The 18275-nt window shown below is 44.6% G+C and overlaps 1 protein-coding gene across 1 annotated transcript in view; it reads left to right on the top strand.

Annotated features, from left to right (window-relative positions):
- NUSAP1 (nucleolar and spindle associated protein 1) overlaps positions 1-18275 on the top strand; it is a 42282-nt gene that overhangs the window by 16947 nt on the left and 7060 nt on the right. Inside the window, exons 4-7 of the mRNA XM_017895396.1 lie at positions 689-785; positions 6287-6394; positions 8357-8466; positions 15851-16039. Of these exons, the coding sequence (XP_017750885.1) occupies positions 689-785; positions 6287-6394; positions 8357-8466; positions 15851-16039 (504 nt within the window). The remainder of the gene's footprint in view (positions 1-688; positions 786-6286; positions 6395-8356; positions 8467-15850; positions 16040-18275) is intronic.

The following is an 18275-nucleotide window of genomic DNA, read 5'->3' as shown; positions in this document are numbered from 1 at the left end:
GATGGTCTTGATCTCCTGACCTCGTGATCCACCCGCCTCGGCCTCCCAAAGTGCTGGGATTACAGGCTTGAGCCACCGCGCCCAGCCGAACTTGTGTTTCTCGTTTTTTTTTTCTTTCAACCTTGCTCTGGAACGGGGAAGGGGTGGGGGGAGGGTGGTGTCTGGAGCTTGTTCCTTTGGCCTTGGCTATTCAGACAGCGTTATCTCTAACTGTTTTTAAAGGGCTAGGCAGAGGAAAACTTGTTCTTTTCTTTTGAACTCTTGCCTTGCCACATTCTGGGCCTTAGCTTTTACTTTTCTTGGAGTGAATAAATGCAGCACTTATTATTATTATTATTTAAATTTCTGCCTCAATATAGTCACTTGCTCAGTAGACTATTAGGTTTCTTCATTTGTCCTTGCTAAGACAGTTAATCTTGCCATTTCTATTTTCCTCTTAATGTGCCCTATTATCTCCTATTCTCAAATTTACATTCTTATGACATTTGATAAGGCAGAGAACCAAATCTGCCACCAAAAATCTCATTCTCCTACTTTTCTTCCTTTAACCCCTTTTGCCCCTCACTTTGGTACTTGTCCTTGGAAGGCAGCAATTATTTTTTATTTATCATCAAAATATTTTGTTTCCTTTTTAAATTTGTAGCAGAATCATTCAGAGATAAAAATAAGTAATCCCACTGAATTCCAGAATCATGAAAAGCAGGAAAACCAGGATCTCAGAGCTACTGCAAATGTTCCTTCTCCACCAGATGAGCACCAAGGAGCTGAGAATGCTGTTTCCTCAGGTAAACGTGGAATAAATGTTATGTTAAGTGACTTGAAAAACCAAAATTGCTAGAAGTAGCCAGGTACATTAGTTTCCTAGGACTGTCGTGACAAAGCACCACAAACTGGGCAGCTTACAAAAACAGAAATTTACTCTTTCATAGTTCTAGAGGCTGGAAGTCCAAAATCGATGTGTCAGCAGGACCATGCTTCTCTGAGACTCTGGGTGGAATCCTTCCATGCCTCTGACTACTTTGCGATGGCTGTCGACGCCTGGTGTTCCTTGGGTTGCAGCTGCATCATGCCAGGCTCTGGCTCTGACAGCGCATGACCATTCTCCCTATATGTCTTCTTAATAGGACACCAGTCATAATGGATTAGGATCCACCCAAATAGGCCAAGCATAGTGGCTGATGCCTGTAATCCCATTACTTTAGGAAGCCAAGTCAGGAGAATTGCTTGAGCCTAGGAGTTTAGGACCAGCCTGGGCAACATGGCGAGACCCTGTCTCTACAAAAAGTCAAAAGAATCAGCCAGCCATGATGGTGTACATCTGTGGTCCCAGCTACTCAGGAGGCTGAGGTGACAGGGTCGCTTGAACCCAGGAGGTTAAGGCTGCAGTGAGCCATCTTCATACCACTTCACCCCAGCATGGACAGAGTGACACCCTATCTCAAAAAATTAAAAGAACGTCCAAATGATGTCATTTTAACCTTAATACATCTGAAAAAAATTCCTATATCTAAATAAGGTCATATGACAGGTACCAGTGGTTAGGACTTCAACATATCTTTTAGGAGGCCACAATTCAACCCATAGCACCATGTTATAGAATTTCTTTTTTTTTTTTAGACAGTCTTGCTCTGCTGCCCAGGTGCAAAGGTGCAATCTCTGCTCACTACAACCTCCACCTCCTGGGTTCAAGCAATTCTTCTGCCTCGGCCTCCCAAGTAGCTGGGATTACAGGCGCATGCCACCAGGCCCGGCTAATTTTTGTATTTTTAGTAGAGACGGGCTTTCACCATGTTGGCCAGGCTAGTCTCGAACTCCTGGTCTCAAGTGATCCACCCACCTCAGCCTCCCAAAGTGCCGAGAGTACAGGTGTGAGCCACCGCACTTGGCCTTCCTTTCTCTTCCTTTTGCTTACTAAACCTCTGCTCCTAAAAAAATAAATAATAATAATAAATAAATAAATGAAAATAAAATATCTCAGTATCAGTTTCATCTGGGCAAATCTGCTAGGGCCCTGAGCCTTGCCAGAGGAGGAGTTAGAGAGATTGAGGGAGGATAATCCATTCCAGTATTCACCAAGCAGTTAAATCTGGAATTTCTAATCCTGAGCCTTCTCATTTTCCCTAAAACTTTGAGTGTCATACTGAATCTAGAAAATTACAGGAAAAAATGTTCTGATTCCTTGGGTCTGAGATGGGCCTGGGAATCTTCAGTTTTTAACAAGTCTCCCAGGTAATTTTTTTTTTATTTTTTTGAGACAGGGTCTTGCTCTGTTGCCCAGGCTGGAGTGCAGTGGTGCCATCTCAGCTCACTGCAGCATTAGCCTACCGAGTAGCTCGGACTACAGGCATGCACCACCATGCTCAGCTAATTTTTGTAGTTTTAGTAGAGATGGGCTTTCACCATGTTGCCCAGGCTGGTCTCAAACTCCTGAGCTCCAGTAATCTGCCCACTTCAGCCTCCTAAAGTGCTGGGATTACAGGTGTGAGCCACCATGCCTGGCCAATATTTTTCAATACAGGCCAGTTTTTTGTCCTCTGAGTTGGTTTGTCTAATAGGTCCTCATGTTTAGATTCAGACTATGAACTGTTGGCAGGAATCCCACAGAGCAATGCTGTTGCTTTCTCAGTAAGCACCCTAGGAGGCACAAGTGCTGGGTGTTCCTATGACTAGTCTTGTTAACTTCCATCCGTTGGTAATGGTGGTGTCTGCTAGGTTGTTCCTTTGTGAAGTTACTCTTTTACCACTTGTAATTAATAAGTATCCTTTTTTTGTTTATTTTGTTTTGTTTTGAGACAGTGTCTCTCTCTGTTGCCCAGGGGAGAGTGCAGTGACAGGATCTAGGGTCGTTGCAACCTTTGCCTCCTAGTCTCAAGCAATTCGACTGCTTCAGCCTCCCGAGTAGCTGGGATTATAGGTGTGCACCACCATGCCTGGGTAGTTTTTGTCTTTTCAGTAGAGACAGGGTTTCACCATGTTGGCCAGGCTGGTCTCCAACTCCTAACCTCAGGTGATCTGCCCGCTTTGGCCTCCCAAAGTGCCAGGATTACAGGCATGAGCCACCAAGCCCTGTCAAATGCCCTGTTTCTCATGAAACTTTCACTTTCTGGTTTTACAGCCAAAGTCTAAGCAGAAGCCCCTGTAACCATCCCAACTCTGACAGAACATTGTTTTGCCTTGTTTTACGGCTACATTGGGGAAACTTAAGGATGAGAACTTTAGAAATGGTATTTCTTGGAAACCTACTTGCTTATAAATCAGTGATTGAAAGAAAATTTTAAAAAATTAAAAGAGATGAAAGCTCATTGAATATTTTTAAAATTGATTACCTCAAGTTGAAAAAGATGTAAGATTGAGGCTTTCTTATATTTTACGATTAGACTCATAGCTCTATAGCATATTATACGGGGCCCTTTATGGTTTAACCCGCTACCTGTCCTATTCTCAATGTCCTCCACTCCCTCTCATGTATCCTACACTTCAGCAATTTCAGCCTACCTCAGTTTCTCTGAATGTCATTATTTCCACTGTACTATAGCCTTATATATCACTATTGTTCCCTCTGCCTGGTGTGGTTCTTTTCCTTCCTTGCCTAATAAATTCCATTAAGGTCAAAAAAATAAATGACAGAATTTGGGAAATGATTGTGGTAAGTGGGAAAAAATTACCTAACCTAATATATACCATAATTTCAACTGGAGTTAAATAATAATAATAATAATAAACTGGCTACATGGCACATGCCTGTAGTCCCAGCTACTCTGGAGGCTGAAGCAGAAGTATCACTTGTGCCCAGGAGTTTGAGACTAGCTGGGCAACACAGTGAGACCCTGTCTCTTAAAAAAAGCAAACAGGCCAGGTGTAGTGGCTCTCGCTTGTAATCCTTACAACTTTGGGAGGCCAAGGTTGGTGGATCACCTGAAGTCAAGAGTTCAAGACCAGCCTGGCTAACATGACAAAACCCGTCTCTACTAAAAATACAAAAATTAGCCAGGTGTGGTGGCTCACACTTGTAATCCCAGCTACTCAGGAGGATGAGGCAGGAGAATCTCTTGAACCCTGGAGGTGGAGGTTGCAGTGAACCAAGTTCACGCCACTGCACTCCATCCTGGGCGACAGTGTGAGAGTCCATCTCAAAACAAACAAACAAATGACCACAACCAAAATAAGCAGAAGAAGCAGAGGACCAGAGGAAATATGCCAGATGTTCATGGTGTTTCTTTGGCTGATTGGATTACATGACTTTTATCACATCAGTTGTAACAATATTATGTTCATAATAAAAACTGAAAAAGTTGTTTTTTAACCGATACGTATATGTTTAAATTTAATTTATATTAAATAATGTTTTAACAATGGAGACGGGGTCAGGGCCAGGCGTGGTGGCTCACTCCTGTAATCCCAGCACTTTGGGAGGTCAAGGCGGGCAGATCACGAGGTCAGGAGATGGAGACCATCCTGACTAACATGGTGAAACCCCATCTCTACTAAAAATACAAAAAGTTGGCCGGGCATGGTGGTGGATGCCTGTAGTCCCAGCTACTCGGGAGGCTGAGGCAGGAGAATGGCATGAACCCAGGAGGCAGAGCTTGCGGTGAGCTGAGATAGCGCCACCGCACTTCAGCCTAGGCGACAGAGCGAGATTCCATCTCAAAAAAAAAAAAAAAAACAGAGATGGGGTCTCGCTGTGTTACCCAGGCTCGTCTCAAACTCCTGTGCCCAAGCCATCTGCCCATCTCAGCCTCCCAAAGTGCTGGGATTACAGGCATGAGCCACAGCACCTGGCCAACTTTCTGTATTTTTATTTTATGTATTTATTTTTTTTGAGACAGAGTCTTGCTTTGTTTCCAGGCTGGAGTGCAATGGTGCAGTCTTGGCTCACTGCAACCTCCACCTCCCATTTTCAAGCAATTCTCCTGCCTCAGCTTCCCAAGTAGCTGGGATCACAGGCACACTCCACCTCGCCCAGCTAATTTTTGTATTTTTAGTAGAGACGGGGTTTCACCATGTTGGCCAGGATGGTCTCGATCTCTTGAACTCATGATCCACCTGCCTCAGCCTCTCAAAGTGCTGGGATTACAGGTGTGAGCCACTGGGCTCCACAGGCGTCAGAAAATTTCTGAATGCCTACTTGAAGCATATGACCTGTAATCGTAGAAATGCTGTAACTAATTCTTTGTGCTCCTTATGTACTTTTTTTTTTTTTTTTTTTTCCTGAGACGGAGTCTTGCTCTGTCTCCGGGCTGGAGTGCAGTGGCTGGATCTCAGCTCACTGCAAGCTCCGCCTCCCGGGTTTAGGCCATTCTCCTGCCTCAGCCTCCCGAGTAGCTGGGACTACAGGCGCCCGCCACCTCGCCCGGCTAGTTTTTTGTATTTTTTTAGTAGAGACGGGGTTTCACTGGATTAGCCAGGATGGTCTCGATCTCCTGACCTCGTGATCCGCCCGTCTCGGCCTCCCAAAGTGCTGGGATTACAGGCTTGAGCCACCACGCCCGGCCTCTTATGTGCTATTTCTGCAACCACCTTGGCAGAGCCTACCATGTGAAAATGCTCTGTTAACTTACACATATTTCTTTTTCCTTTCTTTCTTTTTTTTTTTAGAGATGGAGTCAGGCGGGCGCGTAGGCCCACAAGCATGTAATTCCCAGCCCTTCGCGGCAGGCCAAGACGGCGGATCACGAGGTCCAGGGAGGATCGAGACCATCCTGGCCTAAACACGGGTGAAACCCCGCGTCTTCTACTAAAAAAAACACAAAAACAAAAAGCTAGGCCGGGGCAGAGGGTGGGCGGGCGGCCTGTAGTTCCCAGCTACTCGGCGGAGGCTGAGGCCAGAGAATGGCGTAAACCCGGGAGGCGGAGCTTGCAGTGAGCTGGAGATCACAAGCCACTGCACTCCAGCCTGGGCGGCAGAGCGAGACTCCGTCTCGGAAAAAAAAAAGAGAGAGAGAGAGATGGAGTCTCACTCTGTTGCCGAGGCTGGAGTGCAGTGGCGCAATCTTGGCTCATTGGAAGCTCCGACTCCCGGGTTCATTCCATTCTCCTGCCTCAACCTCCTGAGTTGCTGGAACTACAGGCACCCGGACCATGCCTGGACAACTTTTTGTATTTTTAGTAGAGACGGAGTTTCACCGTGTTAGCCAGGATGGTCTCAATCTCCTGACCTCGTGATCCGTCCGCCTAGACCTCCCAAAGTGCTGGGATTACAGGCATGAGCCACCATGCCCGGCCACATATTTCTTAATGAGAACTTTTTTGATATCCTTCATTATTTCTGTGTCTTTGGATTTAGGTAACAAAGATTCAAAGGTACCTTCAAAAAGAAAGAAATCTGTCTACACAGATGAGTCATCCAAACCTGGAAAAAATAAAAGAACTGCAATCACTACTCCTACTCCAAGTAAGTTTTGTAAGCAAAGCCATAATAAGTAATGGTTGCCCCACTTCAGACTGATGTTGGACTGGAACAGCTAAAAGCATAGAGGCTGGAACCAGTTTACATTCTAGTTCTCTTATCTTTTAGGCTTGAGATCTTGGGGAACTTACTCATCTTTAATAAACAATAAACTCACTTCCTCAGTGTAAAGTGGAAATAGTTACACTATAGTACCTCTTTTTTTTTTTTTTTTTTTGAGACAGAGTCTTGCTCTGTCACCTAGGCTAGAGTGCAGTGGCGTGATCTTGGCTCACTGCAACCTCTGCCTCCCAGGTTCAAGCGATTCTCCTGCCTCAGCCTCCCGAGTAACTGGGACTACAGGTGTGCTCCACCACGACCAGCTGATTTTTGTATTTTCAGAAGAGACGGGGCTTCACCATGTTGGCCAGCATGGTCTCGATCTCTTGACCTCATGATCTGCCTGCCTCGGCCTCCCAAAGTGCTGGGATTTCAGGTGTGAGCCACCCTGCCTGGTCTATAGTACCTATTTCATCAGGTTGATAGATATATAAATTGAGAATAGTTTTTCCACTACTGCTTCCCTATCATGGCAAATAGCATGCAACAAGGATTCAATAAACATCTGATGAATGAATGTACGAAGTACTTGGTACAATGCCCACCTTCTAATAAGTTTTTCATAAGTCTAAATGACTGTTTTTTGGATATGTAATTCTTCCTCTCTCGTATTGTTGGAACATTGCTTGGCACATAGAATGTTGATTATTGTATTTATAGTAGTTACAATGCTGCTCATCCTATATTCAAAATTCAGTAAATGTTCATATACTTAATCAGAATAGGATACAGCAGGGGTCAGGAAACTGCTGCCTCCCTTGGCCTGTCTTATATCCTTTGAGCTAATAATGGTTTTTATATTTTTTAAAGAATTTAAAAACAAGAAGAATGGCCAGGCATGGTTCTCACAACCTGTAATCCCAGCACATTAGGAGGCACGGGGTGTGGATCACCTGAAGTTAGGAGTTTGAGAACAGCCTGGCCAGCATGGTGAAACCCCGTTTCTACTAAAAATACAAAAAAATTAGCTGGATATGGTGGCAAGTGCCTTTAACCCCAGCTACTCAGAAAACAGGCAGGAGAATCGCTTGAACCCAGGAGGCGGAGGTTGCAGTAAGCCAAGATCATGCCATTGCCTGGGTAATAGAGCAAGACTCCATCTCAAAAAAAATAAATAAAATAAAAACAAGAAGAATGTGAGACAGAGACTGTATCATATGTGGTCATAAAGACTAAAATACTTTTTTTTTTTTTTTTTTTTTGGATGAAGTTTTGCTCTTATTGCCTGGGCTGGATACCTCCCGGGTTCAAGCGATTCTCCTGCTTCAGTGTCCCGAGTAGCTGGGATTACAGGCATGTGCCACCACACCCGGCTAATTTTTGTATTTTTAGTAGACAGGGTTTCTCCATGTTGTTCAGGCTAGTCTCGAGCTCCCGACCTCAGGTGATCTGCCCACCTTGGCCTCCCAAAGTTCTGGGATTACAGTTGTGAGCCACCATGCCCAGCCAAGCCTTAAATACTTTTATCTAGCCCTTTATAGAATAAGTTTGTCAGTCGTTGACATAGAGCATTATAAAAGATCAAATTCATAATTAAATAAAGACCACTTGTGACTAATTGGTAAGGGAGGAGATAAATCTTCTACTCTCATCCTCTGGACTAAACCAAGATGTCAATTTAGTGAAATTTGTCAATGAGGAGATGGTGAATGTTTGATAGTTTATAAGACGAATGTGCTTTGCCCCTGAGTTTCCAAAAACTAAGTATTTTGAAATTAATGTTTTAGCAAAAATTACATTGAAGTTGAATGTCAGGGATGCAAAAAAGAGAATAAGTGTTAACAGAAAACACAGAGAAGATAAATGGATTTTGTTTTGTTACTAATTTTATATTGGGGAACATTCTAGACTTTAAGAAGCTTCATGAAGCTCATTTTAAGGAAATGGAGTCCATCGATCAATATATTGAGAGAAAAAAGAAACATTTTGAAGAACACAATTCCATGAATGATCTGAAGGTATGTAGATAAAATTATGTTGTTAATGGGACTAAACTGTTTGATTATAATTTTGAAACTATATAACACCATGGTTACAACAACTGGCTGTCACTCTACCAGTAGATTTGTTTGAGTTTAATATATCTTTATCTAAAACTTGCTTTCCCCTACCCTGAGAATTTTCAAAATCCTCTGGATAAAACTGAATCCATGGCCAAGCGCAGTGTCTCATGCCTGCAATCCTAGCGTTTTGGGAGGTCAAGGCAGGTGGATTACCTCAGGTCAGGAGTTCAAGGCCAGCCTGGCCAACATGGAGAAACCCTGTCTCTACAAAAAAATACAAAAAATTAGCGGGGGTTGGCACACACCAGTAATCCCAGCTACTCAGGAGGCTGAGGCAGGAGAGTCACTTGAACCAGGAGGCCAAGGTTACAGTGAGCCGAGATTGCGCCACTGTGCTCCAGCCTGGGTGACAGAGTGAGACTCCCATCTGAGAAAACAGAAAACAGTGAATCCTGGCTATGAGAAACTTTCCAAAATGGCAACGTCATTCTACTTTCCATATTCAGATGTTTTGCCTATTACTTTCATTGAGGATGAACCAACTTATGGCTGAAGCCATCTTCTTTCCCTTGTCCCTTATGTAAAGAAAAATGGGTGATTACTAGTGGCAAACCTGAAGGGTTCCTGTGGTAACAGCTCCCTCTAGGGCTTTCAGTCCAGGTCCCACAGGACTCAAAGCCTCCTCAAAGTAAGAGAAGGTGATAAAGTCAACTCTGAGACTGAGTTAGCAGAGTCGTGAGTTAATAACATTCTAGCAAGTTGATGTTATTAGTATCTGGTGTTAAGGCAGTGCCGAAGGGACGGCAAGAAACACATTTTTAAATATTTATTGATTTATGTATTTTTCTCATAAAGTCAGGGTCTCCCTGTGATGCCCAGGCTCTCCTTGAACACCTAGGCTCAAGTGATCCTCCCACCTCAGCCTCCCAAAGTGCTGGGATTACAGGTGTGAGCTACCAGATTATATTTATTTCTTTTTTTTTTTTTTTTTATTTTTTTTTTTTGAGACGGAGTCGTCGCTCTGTCGCCACCGCTGGAGTGCAGTGGCCCGATCTCGAGCTTCACTGCAAGCTCCGCCTTCCCCGGGTTCAGCGCCATTTCGCCTGCCTCAGCTCTCCGAGTAGACTGGGACTACAGGACGCCGCCACCTCGCCCAGCTAGTTTTTTTTTTTTTTTTTGTATTTTTAGTAGAGACGGGGTTCAACTCATGTTACGAATGCCAGGATGGTCTCGATCTCGCTGACCCATCGTTGATCCTGGCCCGTGCTCGCCTCCGCCAAAGTGCTGGGATTACAGGCTTGAGCCAGCCGCGGCCCGGTCCTGATATATTTATTTCTAATTCCTGTATTTAATTCTTAACCCATGTTTATGTTAACATACTTCCCTATTTCTTAAAAATAATTAAAGGCCTAAATTCTCAAAATAATTTAAAGTTATGGTATTTAAATATAAAATATATAGTCCAATTTAAAAGTGGGCAGAAAAATGAGCACTGTTAGTGGGTAGCAGTATTTGATTACCATTCCAGTTCTCTCAGCTGAGTTGTTAAGTTTCTGGCAGCTATGGCCAGAGGAAAACTCACCTGGGTGATAAGTTGTAAATACATTTTATTTAAGTACCTAAGGCTTGCTTGGTGATGAAGCTTAATTGAAAATAATAAACATGTCATTTTAACAATGTAAAACCACTGTTACCAACAATGTTTTTTTTTCTTTTTTTTTTTTTGAGAACAGAGTTTGCTCTTGTTGCCCGCAGGCCTGGAGGGCCAGTGGTGCGGTCCTCAGCTCACTGCAGCGGCCGCCTCCACCTCCCCTGATTCAAGCGAATTTTCTCCTGCCTTAGCCCTCCCCAGTACTGAGATTACGGCCACCCGCCAGCTCACACGCCAGCTATTGTTATATTTTTAGTATAGATGGGATTTCATTATGTTTGGCCAGGCTGGTCTCGAACTCCTGACCTCAGTGATGCTACCGCCACCTCCCAAAGTGCTGGTATTACAGGCATGAGCCACTGCTCCATCCTCACTGTTACACAACATTTGAAAAGCAGCTGTTTATCAATTTTTTTGTTTTGTTTTGTTTTTTTGAGATGCAAAGTCTTACTCTGTCACCCAGGCTGGAGTGCAGTGGTGCGATCTTGGCTCACCGAAACCTCTGGCCTTCCTGGGTGCAACAGATTCTTTTGCTCAGCCTACCACTGACCAAGTAGTTGGGATTGACAGGTGCCCAACCACACCGAGCACCCGACTAATATTTGCTATTTGTAGTTTTTATTTCATTTATTTTTAGACAGAATCTCATGTGTGCCCAGGCTGGAGTGCAAGTGACACAATCCTCGCTCACTGCAACTCTGCCTCCTGGATTCAAGTGATTCTGCCCACCTCAGGGCCTCCCCCCAAGTACCTGGGATTAGCAGGAACCATCACCACACGGCCAGCCATTTTTGTTTTGTTAGTTTGTTTTTCGACACTGGGGGGTGAGTTTTCGCTCTTTGTTGCCCCAGGCTAGAGTGGCAATGGTGCAATCTTGGCTCACCGCAACGCTTTTCGCACCTCCCAGGGTTCAAGCGAATTCTGCTCCTGCCCTCAGCCTCCCTGAGTAGCTGGGATTATAGGCGGCTTGCCATCCACGCCTGGCTAATTTTTGTAATTTTATTTTATTTTTTTATTTTTATTATTTTTTTTTTTTTTGAGACGGAGTTCGCTCTGTCGCCCGGATGGAGTGCAGTGGCCCAGTTCTCAGCTCACTGGCAAGCTCCCGCCTCCCGGGTTTACACGCATTCTCTTGGCCTCAGCCTCCGATAGTGGGACTACAGGTGACCGCGCACCCATCGCCCCGGCTAGGGTTTTTTGTATTTTTTAGTGAGAGACGGGGTTCAACGGTGTTAGCCAGGATGTCTCGATGCTCCTGACCTCGTGATCCACCCGTCCGAACCCTCGCCAAAGTGCTGGGATTACAAGCTATGAAAGCCACCCGGCGCCCAGGCCTTTTTTGTTTTTTTTATATAGAGACGGGGTTTCACTATGTTGGCCAGGCTGGTCTTGAACTCGTGACTTTGTGATCCACCCACCTCAGCCTCCCAAAGTGCTGGGATCACAGGCATGAGCCACGTCCCCCAGCCCCTGCTACTTTTATATTTTAGTAGAGACAGGGTTTCACCATGTTGGCCAGGCTGGTCTTGAACTCCTGACTTCAGGTGATCCATCCACCTCGGCCTCCCAAAGTGCTGGGATTTCAGGCATGAGCCACTGCTCCTGTCCTCACTGTTACCACATTTGAGCATTTGAGGGCACTGTTTATCAGTCTCTCTTTTTTTTTTTTTTTTTTTGAGACAAGTGTCACTCTGTCACCTAGGCTGGAGTGTAGTGGTGCGATCTTGGCTCACTGCAACCTGCACCTCCTGGGTTTGACAGATTTCGCCAGCATGGCAAAACCCTGTCTCTACTAAAAATACAAAAAATACCCGGCCGTGGTGGTGAGCACCTGTACTCCCAGCTACTCAGGAGGCTGAGATAGGAGAATCACTTGAACCCAGGAGGCGGAGGTTGCAGTGGGTGGAGGTCATACTATTGCACTCCAGCCTGGGCAACAGATCAAGACTCCATCTCAAAAAAACAAAAAAAATAGCCCGGGCGTGGTGGCTCACACCTGTAATCCCAGCACTTTGGGAGGCTGAGGCAGGCGGATCACCTGAGGTCAGTGGTTTGAGACCAGCCTCACCAACATGGAGAATCCCCATCTCTACTAAAAATACAAAATTATCTCGGCATGGTGGTGCATGCCTGTAATCCCAGCTATTTGGGAGGCTGAGGCAGGAGAATTGCTTGAACCCGGGAGGCAGAGGTTGCAGTGAGCTGAGATCATGCTATTGCACTCCAGCCTGGGCAATAAGAGTGAATTCCATTTCAGCAAAAATAATAAATTTACTTTAATTTAATTTAAAAAAGCTTTCAGCCAGTCACAGTGGCTCACACCTGTCAATCCAGAACTTTGGGAGGGTGAGGCCAAAGGATCACGTGAACCCCGGTGTTCAAGACCAACCTGGGCAATACAGTGAGACTCCATCTCTAAAGAAAAAAAAAAGTCAAGCTGCTGCTTTGTATATTTTGTAATATGGATGACATAATTTTCTAAGTAAAAGTTAAGAACAGAGCAAGAACAACTGTCTCAACCATAAACTTTGAGAATTACCCTAGAAGATGTGTTGAATAAATGAATAGTTTATCTTACTCTTTAATATAACTCCAGCCTGGTAGACCCATCTGAATGAGTTTAGTTCTAAAATAACACTGTTCACCCTGAATGTTTAAGGAATTGCCCTATCAGATATATAACTTGGTATGATCTCTTTGGAGACTAGAGAATAAAAAAAACCAATTACAATAACTTCACCATACCTGAGATGAAGTTGCTCTTGGCACATTTGGGGCTTGATCGTTTGGATGGTGATGGACAATATAAGCAGATATCCTAAAGAGAATCATTCTGGCCATGACAGCCTCTCTTTGACTTTCATGATAACAGAAGGCAGACTTGTTTGATCTAGTTGTCAAATGGCCTCTAAAAAGATCAGAAAACTATCTGGGTGTGGTGGCTCATGCCTATAATCCCACCTACTTGGGAGGCTGAGGTGGGAGGGTTGCTTGAGCCCAGGAGTCAAAGACCAGGCTGGGCAACATAGCACCACCTCATCTCAAATAAACAAATACATACATACCTACATTTAATTAATTTATTTTAATTAATTATTCTTTTTTTTTTTTTGAGACGGAGGCTCGCTCTGTCGCCCAGGCTGGAGTGCAGTGGCCGGATCTCAGCTCACTGCAAGCTGCGCCTCCCGGGTTTACGCCATTCTCCTGCCTCAGCCTCCTGAGTAACTGGGACTACAGGCGCCCGCCACCACGCCTGTCTATTGTTTTGTACTTTTAGTAGAGACGGGGTTTCACCGTGTTAGCCAGGATGGTCTCGATCTCCTGACCTCGTGATCCGCCCGTCTCGGCTTCCCAAAGTGCTGGGATTACAGGCTTGAGCCATCACGCCCGACCAATTATTCATTTATAATAAAAGATCACTCTATATTTTATAATTGTCTATTTTATGCAGTTTTGCTTTTCTCAATTTTTACTTATTTATCTATATAAATGGTATATATTATCTAATTATGCATATATAATTTTTTTTCTTTTTTTTGGGACAGAGTCTCACCCTGTCACACAGGTGGTAATTCAGTGGTGCAGTGATAGTTCACTGCAGCCTCAACCTCCTGGGCTCAGGTGATCCTCACACCTCAGCCTCCTTAGTAGCTGGGATGATAGTCATGCACTACTACACCCGGCTATTTTTCAGTTTTTTGCAGAGACAAGCCTCACTGTGTTGTCCAGGCTGGTCTCAAACTCCTAGGCTCAAGCACTCCTCCCTCTTCTGCCTCCCAAAGTACTGGGATAACAGGCATGAGCCACCAGATTATATTTATTTCTAGTCCCTGTATTTAATTCTTAACCTACATTTTTACTTTTCTAAATATTAATTTCAATTGTCATATCTCAGTTGACAGGTAATAAAGTTAATTTTTTCTGCTTGCAACGGATCTTAGACCAATGATAATAAGATATTCAGTTACTCTTTGTGCCTTGACAGTATCTAAGAAAAGATACCTGGCCGGGTGCGGTGGCTCAAGCCTGTAATCCCAGCACTTTGGGAGGCCGAGACGGGCGGATCACAAGGTCAGGAGATCGAGACCATCCTGGCTAACCCGGTGAAACCCCGTCTCTACTAAAAAAAAAAAAATACAAAAAAAAGAAAGATACCCTAAGTGAAACCCTTCAAGCATTTATTTCCTTCCCTCTTTTGTTTTTTGTTTTAAAGGACTTCAAAAAGCTATTGTTTGGGGATAGAGAGAGAGGGTGGAATTATTTGTAGATTCCACATGTTAAATATATAATAAGTTCTTTAGGTTTGTTTTTATAGAGACAAGATCTCCTAATGTTGCCCAGGCTGGTCATGAACTCCTGGGCTTAAGCGATCCTCCTGTCTCAGCCTCCCAAAGTGCTGAGATTGCAGGGTGTGAGCCACTGCACCTGGCCTAAGTTTATATTTAATAAACTGTATATAATGTCTCAAAGCTTCCGTATTTCCAAAATAATCTTTTTTCCCCCCTTTTTAACTACAAAGGACTGTTTTTCTACATTATGTCTCTAGTTAGAAAATGTCCGGCTAGGCTGGGCGTGGTGGCTCACGCCCGTAATCCCAGCAGTTTGGGAAGCTGAGACAGGCAGATCACAAGGTCAGCAGTTCAAGACCAGCCTGGCCAACATAGTGAAACCCCGTTTCTACTAAAAATACAAAAATTAGCCAAGCATGGTGGCAGACGCCTATAGTCCCAGCTACTTGGGAGGCTGAGGCAGAAGAATTGCTTGAACCTGGGAGGTGGAAGTTGCAGTGAACTGAGACTGTGCCATTGCACTCCAGCTTGGGTGAAAGAAAGAGACTCCGTCTCAAAAAGAAAAGAAAACAAAATGCCTAGATAGCTGGGCACAGTGGCTTATGCCTGTAATCCAAACACTTTGGGAGACTAAGGCAGGCACATCAGGCATTTGAGTTCAGGCATTTGAGACCAGCCCGGCCAACATGGCAACATCCTGTCTCTAAAAATACAAAAATTAGCTGGGCATGGTGGCAGGTGCCTATAATCCCAGCTACTCAGAAGGCTAAGGTGGGAGGATTGCTTGAACCTGGAAGGTGGAGATTGCAGTAAACCCATATCGTGTCACTTCACTTCAGCCTGGGCAACAGAGCCAGACTCTGTCTCAAATTTAAAAAAAAAGAAAGAAAATGCCTGGGTCCATAGCAGCTGGGAAAGACTTTCTTGTAACTCATTACTCAGCCACAACTGGAAATTGCTCTTTATAGCGGAATCCTCATAGCAATAAATGGCAGGTAACTGTGGAGCCAGCCAGACAGGTAGAATAGGATGAAGTGAGGTAGTGGGGAAGGAAAAGATTCCAAATGGAGTTACAAATGAGGAATGAAACAGTGATAAATGGAAATGCTCTTCTGAACTTTGCCTAGGAGACAATACTGTATCAGAGGCCAAGCCTTTTTTTTTTTTTTTTTTGGAAATGTAGTCTCACTCTGTTGCCAGGCTGGAGTGCAATGGCATGATCTCGGCTCACTGCAACCTCCGCCTCCGGGTTCAAGTGATTCTCTTGCCTCAGCCTCCTGAGTAGCTGGGACTACAGGCGCGTGCCGTGACGCTCAGCTAATTTTTGTATTTTTAGTAGAGAAGGGTTTTCACCATGTTGGAGAGACCAAGCTTTTAAAATGGTGCTTTTTCTCTTCAGCAGCATCCCATCAATAAGGGAGGGGTCAGGACTCCAGTACCTCCAAGAGGAAGACTCTCTGTGGCTTCTACTCCCATCGGCCAACGACACTCGCAAGGCCGGTCTTGTGGCCCTGCAAGTCAGAGTACCTTGGGTCTGAAGGGGTCACTCAAGCGCTCTGCTATCTCTGCAGCTAAAACAGGTGTCAGGTAAAGAAATCACTTCAAAATGTAATCATGAACAAGATTTCACATGGATCATATAAAAAAATTTTTTTAATTGGCAAATAATATTCTTACATACTCATGGGGGTATGTAGTGATGTTTCCTTTTTTTTTTTTTTTTTTTTTTTTTTTTGAGACAGAGTTGCACTCTGTTGCCCAGGCTGGAGTGCAGTGGCGTGATCTCAGCTCACTGCAACCTCTCCCTCCTGGGTTCAAGCGATTCTCCTGCCTCAGCCTCCCAAGTAGCTGGGACTACAGGTATGTGCCATCATGCCCGGCTAATTTTTTGTATTTTTAGTAGAGATGGGCTTTCATCATGTTAGCCAGGATGGTTTCAATCTCCTGACCTCATGATCCGCCCGCCTCAGCCTCCCAAAGTGCTGGTATTACAGGCGTGAGCCACCGTGCCTGGCCCATAGTGATGTTTTAATACCTATATTGTATGGTAGTCAGATCAGGGTAATTAGCATATCTATCATCTCAAACAGTTATCATTTCTTTATACTTAGTATCCTCCTTCTAGCTATTTGAAACCACCATGCCCAGCTAATTTTGCAAGGTCTCACTATGTTGTCCAGTCTGGTCTTGAACTCTTGGGCTCAAGTGACCCTCCCGCCTTGGCCAACCAAAGTGCTGGGATTACAAACATGCAATTGCACCAGCCTTTCTTTTTTTTTTTTTTTCCAGATGGAGTCTCACTCCATTGCCTAGGCTGGACTGCAGTGGCGAGATCTTGACTCACTTTAATCTCCTCCTCCCAGGTTCAAGCGATTCTCAGCCTCCCAAGTAGCTGGGACTACAGGCATGTACCACCACAACCGGCTAAGTTGTCATTTTTAGTAGAGACGGGGTTTCACCGTGTTGGCCAGGCTGGTCTAAAACTCCTAACCTCAGGTGATCCACCTGCCTTGGTCTCCCAAAGTGCTGTGATTACAGGCGCGAGCCACTGCACCTGGCTGCACCTGGGTATACATACCTCTTAAATTTCTCATTCAAATCGTGAATTGTTTTCCTGATTTCATTGACTTGTCTGTATTATTTTGTGTGTCTCACGGAGTTCTCCTAAGATTATTATTTTGAATTCTTTTTCTGGAATTTCATATATTTCCCTATGAATTGGGTTATTGGAGAATTACCATTTTTCTTTGGAGGTGACTTGTTTCCCTACATTTTCATGGTTTATGTGTCCTTGCATCGATTTCTACACATCTGTTAGGAAAGTGACCTCTTCCAGTTTTATAGAGGAGGTTTCATAGGGAAGAACATACTTATATGAATAGGTCTTGGGGTGTCAGTTAAGTGGGGTGTGTTGGCCTTGGTGTTAGCGGGCACAGGAATATAGTCTCTGTGTAGTTTCTTCAGCTGTAGTGCATTTGAGTGGCATTTGTAAGTCTCTCAGTAGCCTAGGCTAAGAGAGTTGGTGGTGATGGTGGCTTTGCCAGGTTTGGGACCGTGGGGCTGTTTCTCAGCCCTGGTATGCAGTTGCATGGCTGCTTGGCTGACCTTGGGGCATATCTGCCAGAGGCTGCTTACAACACTGCCTCTCAGGCCCTTACCTGGAGTACAGGGGCGTTGGGCAGGTCAGGGGCTTCTCTGCAGGGGTGAGGCATCTCACAGCTGTTTCTCAGGCTCTAGCCACAGGCACATAGCCACTCAGCCAGCACCGGAGTACTCCCAAAGTACTGGGATTATAGGTGTGAACCATCTCACCCAGCCTGCCCATGTTTTAATCAGATTTTTTTTTTCCCTGTTCCTCCAATGTAGTTTTTAAAACTTAAAAATATCTTTAAGTTTAGAAGTCTATTTATTGAATTAGCTTGGAATATGAAGTACCTATAATTGGTAGTTCTGATTTCATTTAAGAATACCATGACCCAGGAGCGGTGGCTCACGCCTGTAATCCCAGCACTTTGGGAGCCTAAGTCGGGTGGATCACCTGAGGTCAGGAGTTCAAGACCAGCCATGACCAACATGGTGAAACCTCGTCTGTACTAAAAATACAAAATTATCTGGGCATGGTGGTGCGCACCTGTAATCCCAACTGCTTCAGAGGCTGAGGCAGGAGAATCGCATGAACCCAGGAGGTGGAGGTTGCAGTGAGCCAAGATCATACCATTGCACTCCAGCCTGGGCGACAGAGCGAAACGTCATCTCAAAAAAAAAAAAACACCGGCCGGGCGCGGTGGCTCAAGCCTGTAATCCCAGCACTTTGGGAGGCCGAG

The sequence above is a fragment of the Rhinopithecus bieti genome, unplaced genomic scaffold, assembly GCF_001698545.2.
Source record: "Rhinopithecus bieti isolate Rb0 unplaced genomic scaffold, ASM169854v2 scaffold_26426, whole genome shotgun sequence".
In the NCBI taxonomy this organism is placed as follows: domain Eukaryota; kingdom Metazoa; phylum Chordata; class Mammalia; order Primates; family Cercopithecidae; genus Rhinopithecus; species Rhinopithecus bieti.
Note: the sequence above shows the minus strand (reverse complement) of the source record. Positions and strands in the feature narration are given on the sequence as shown.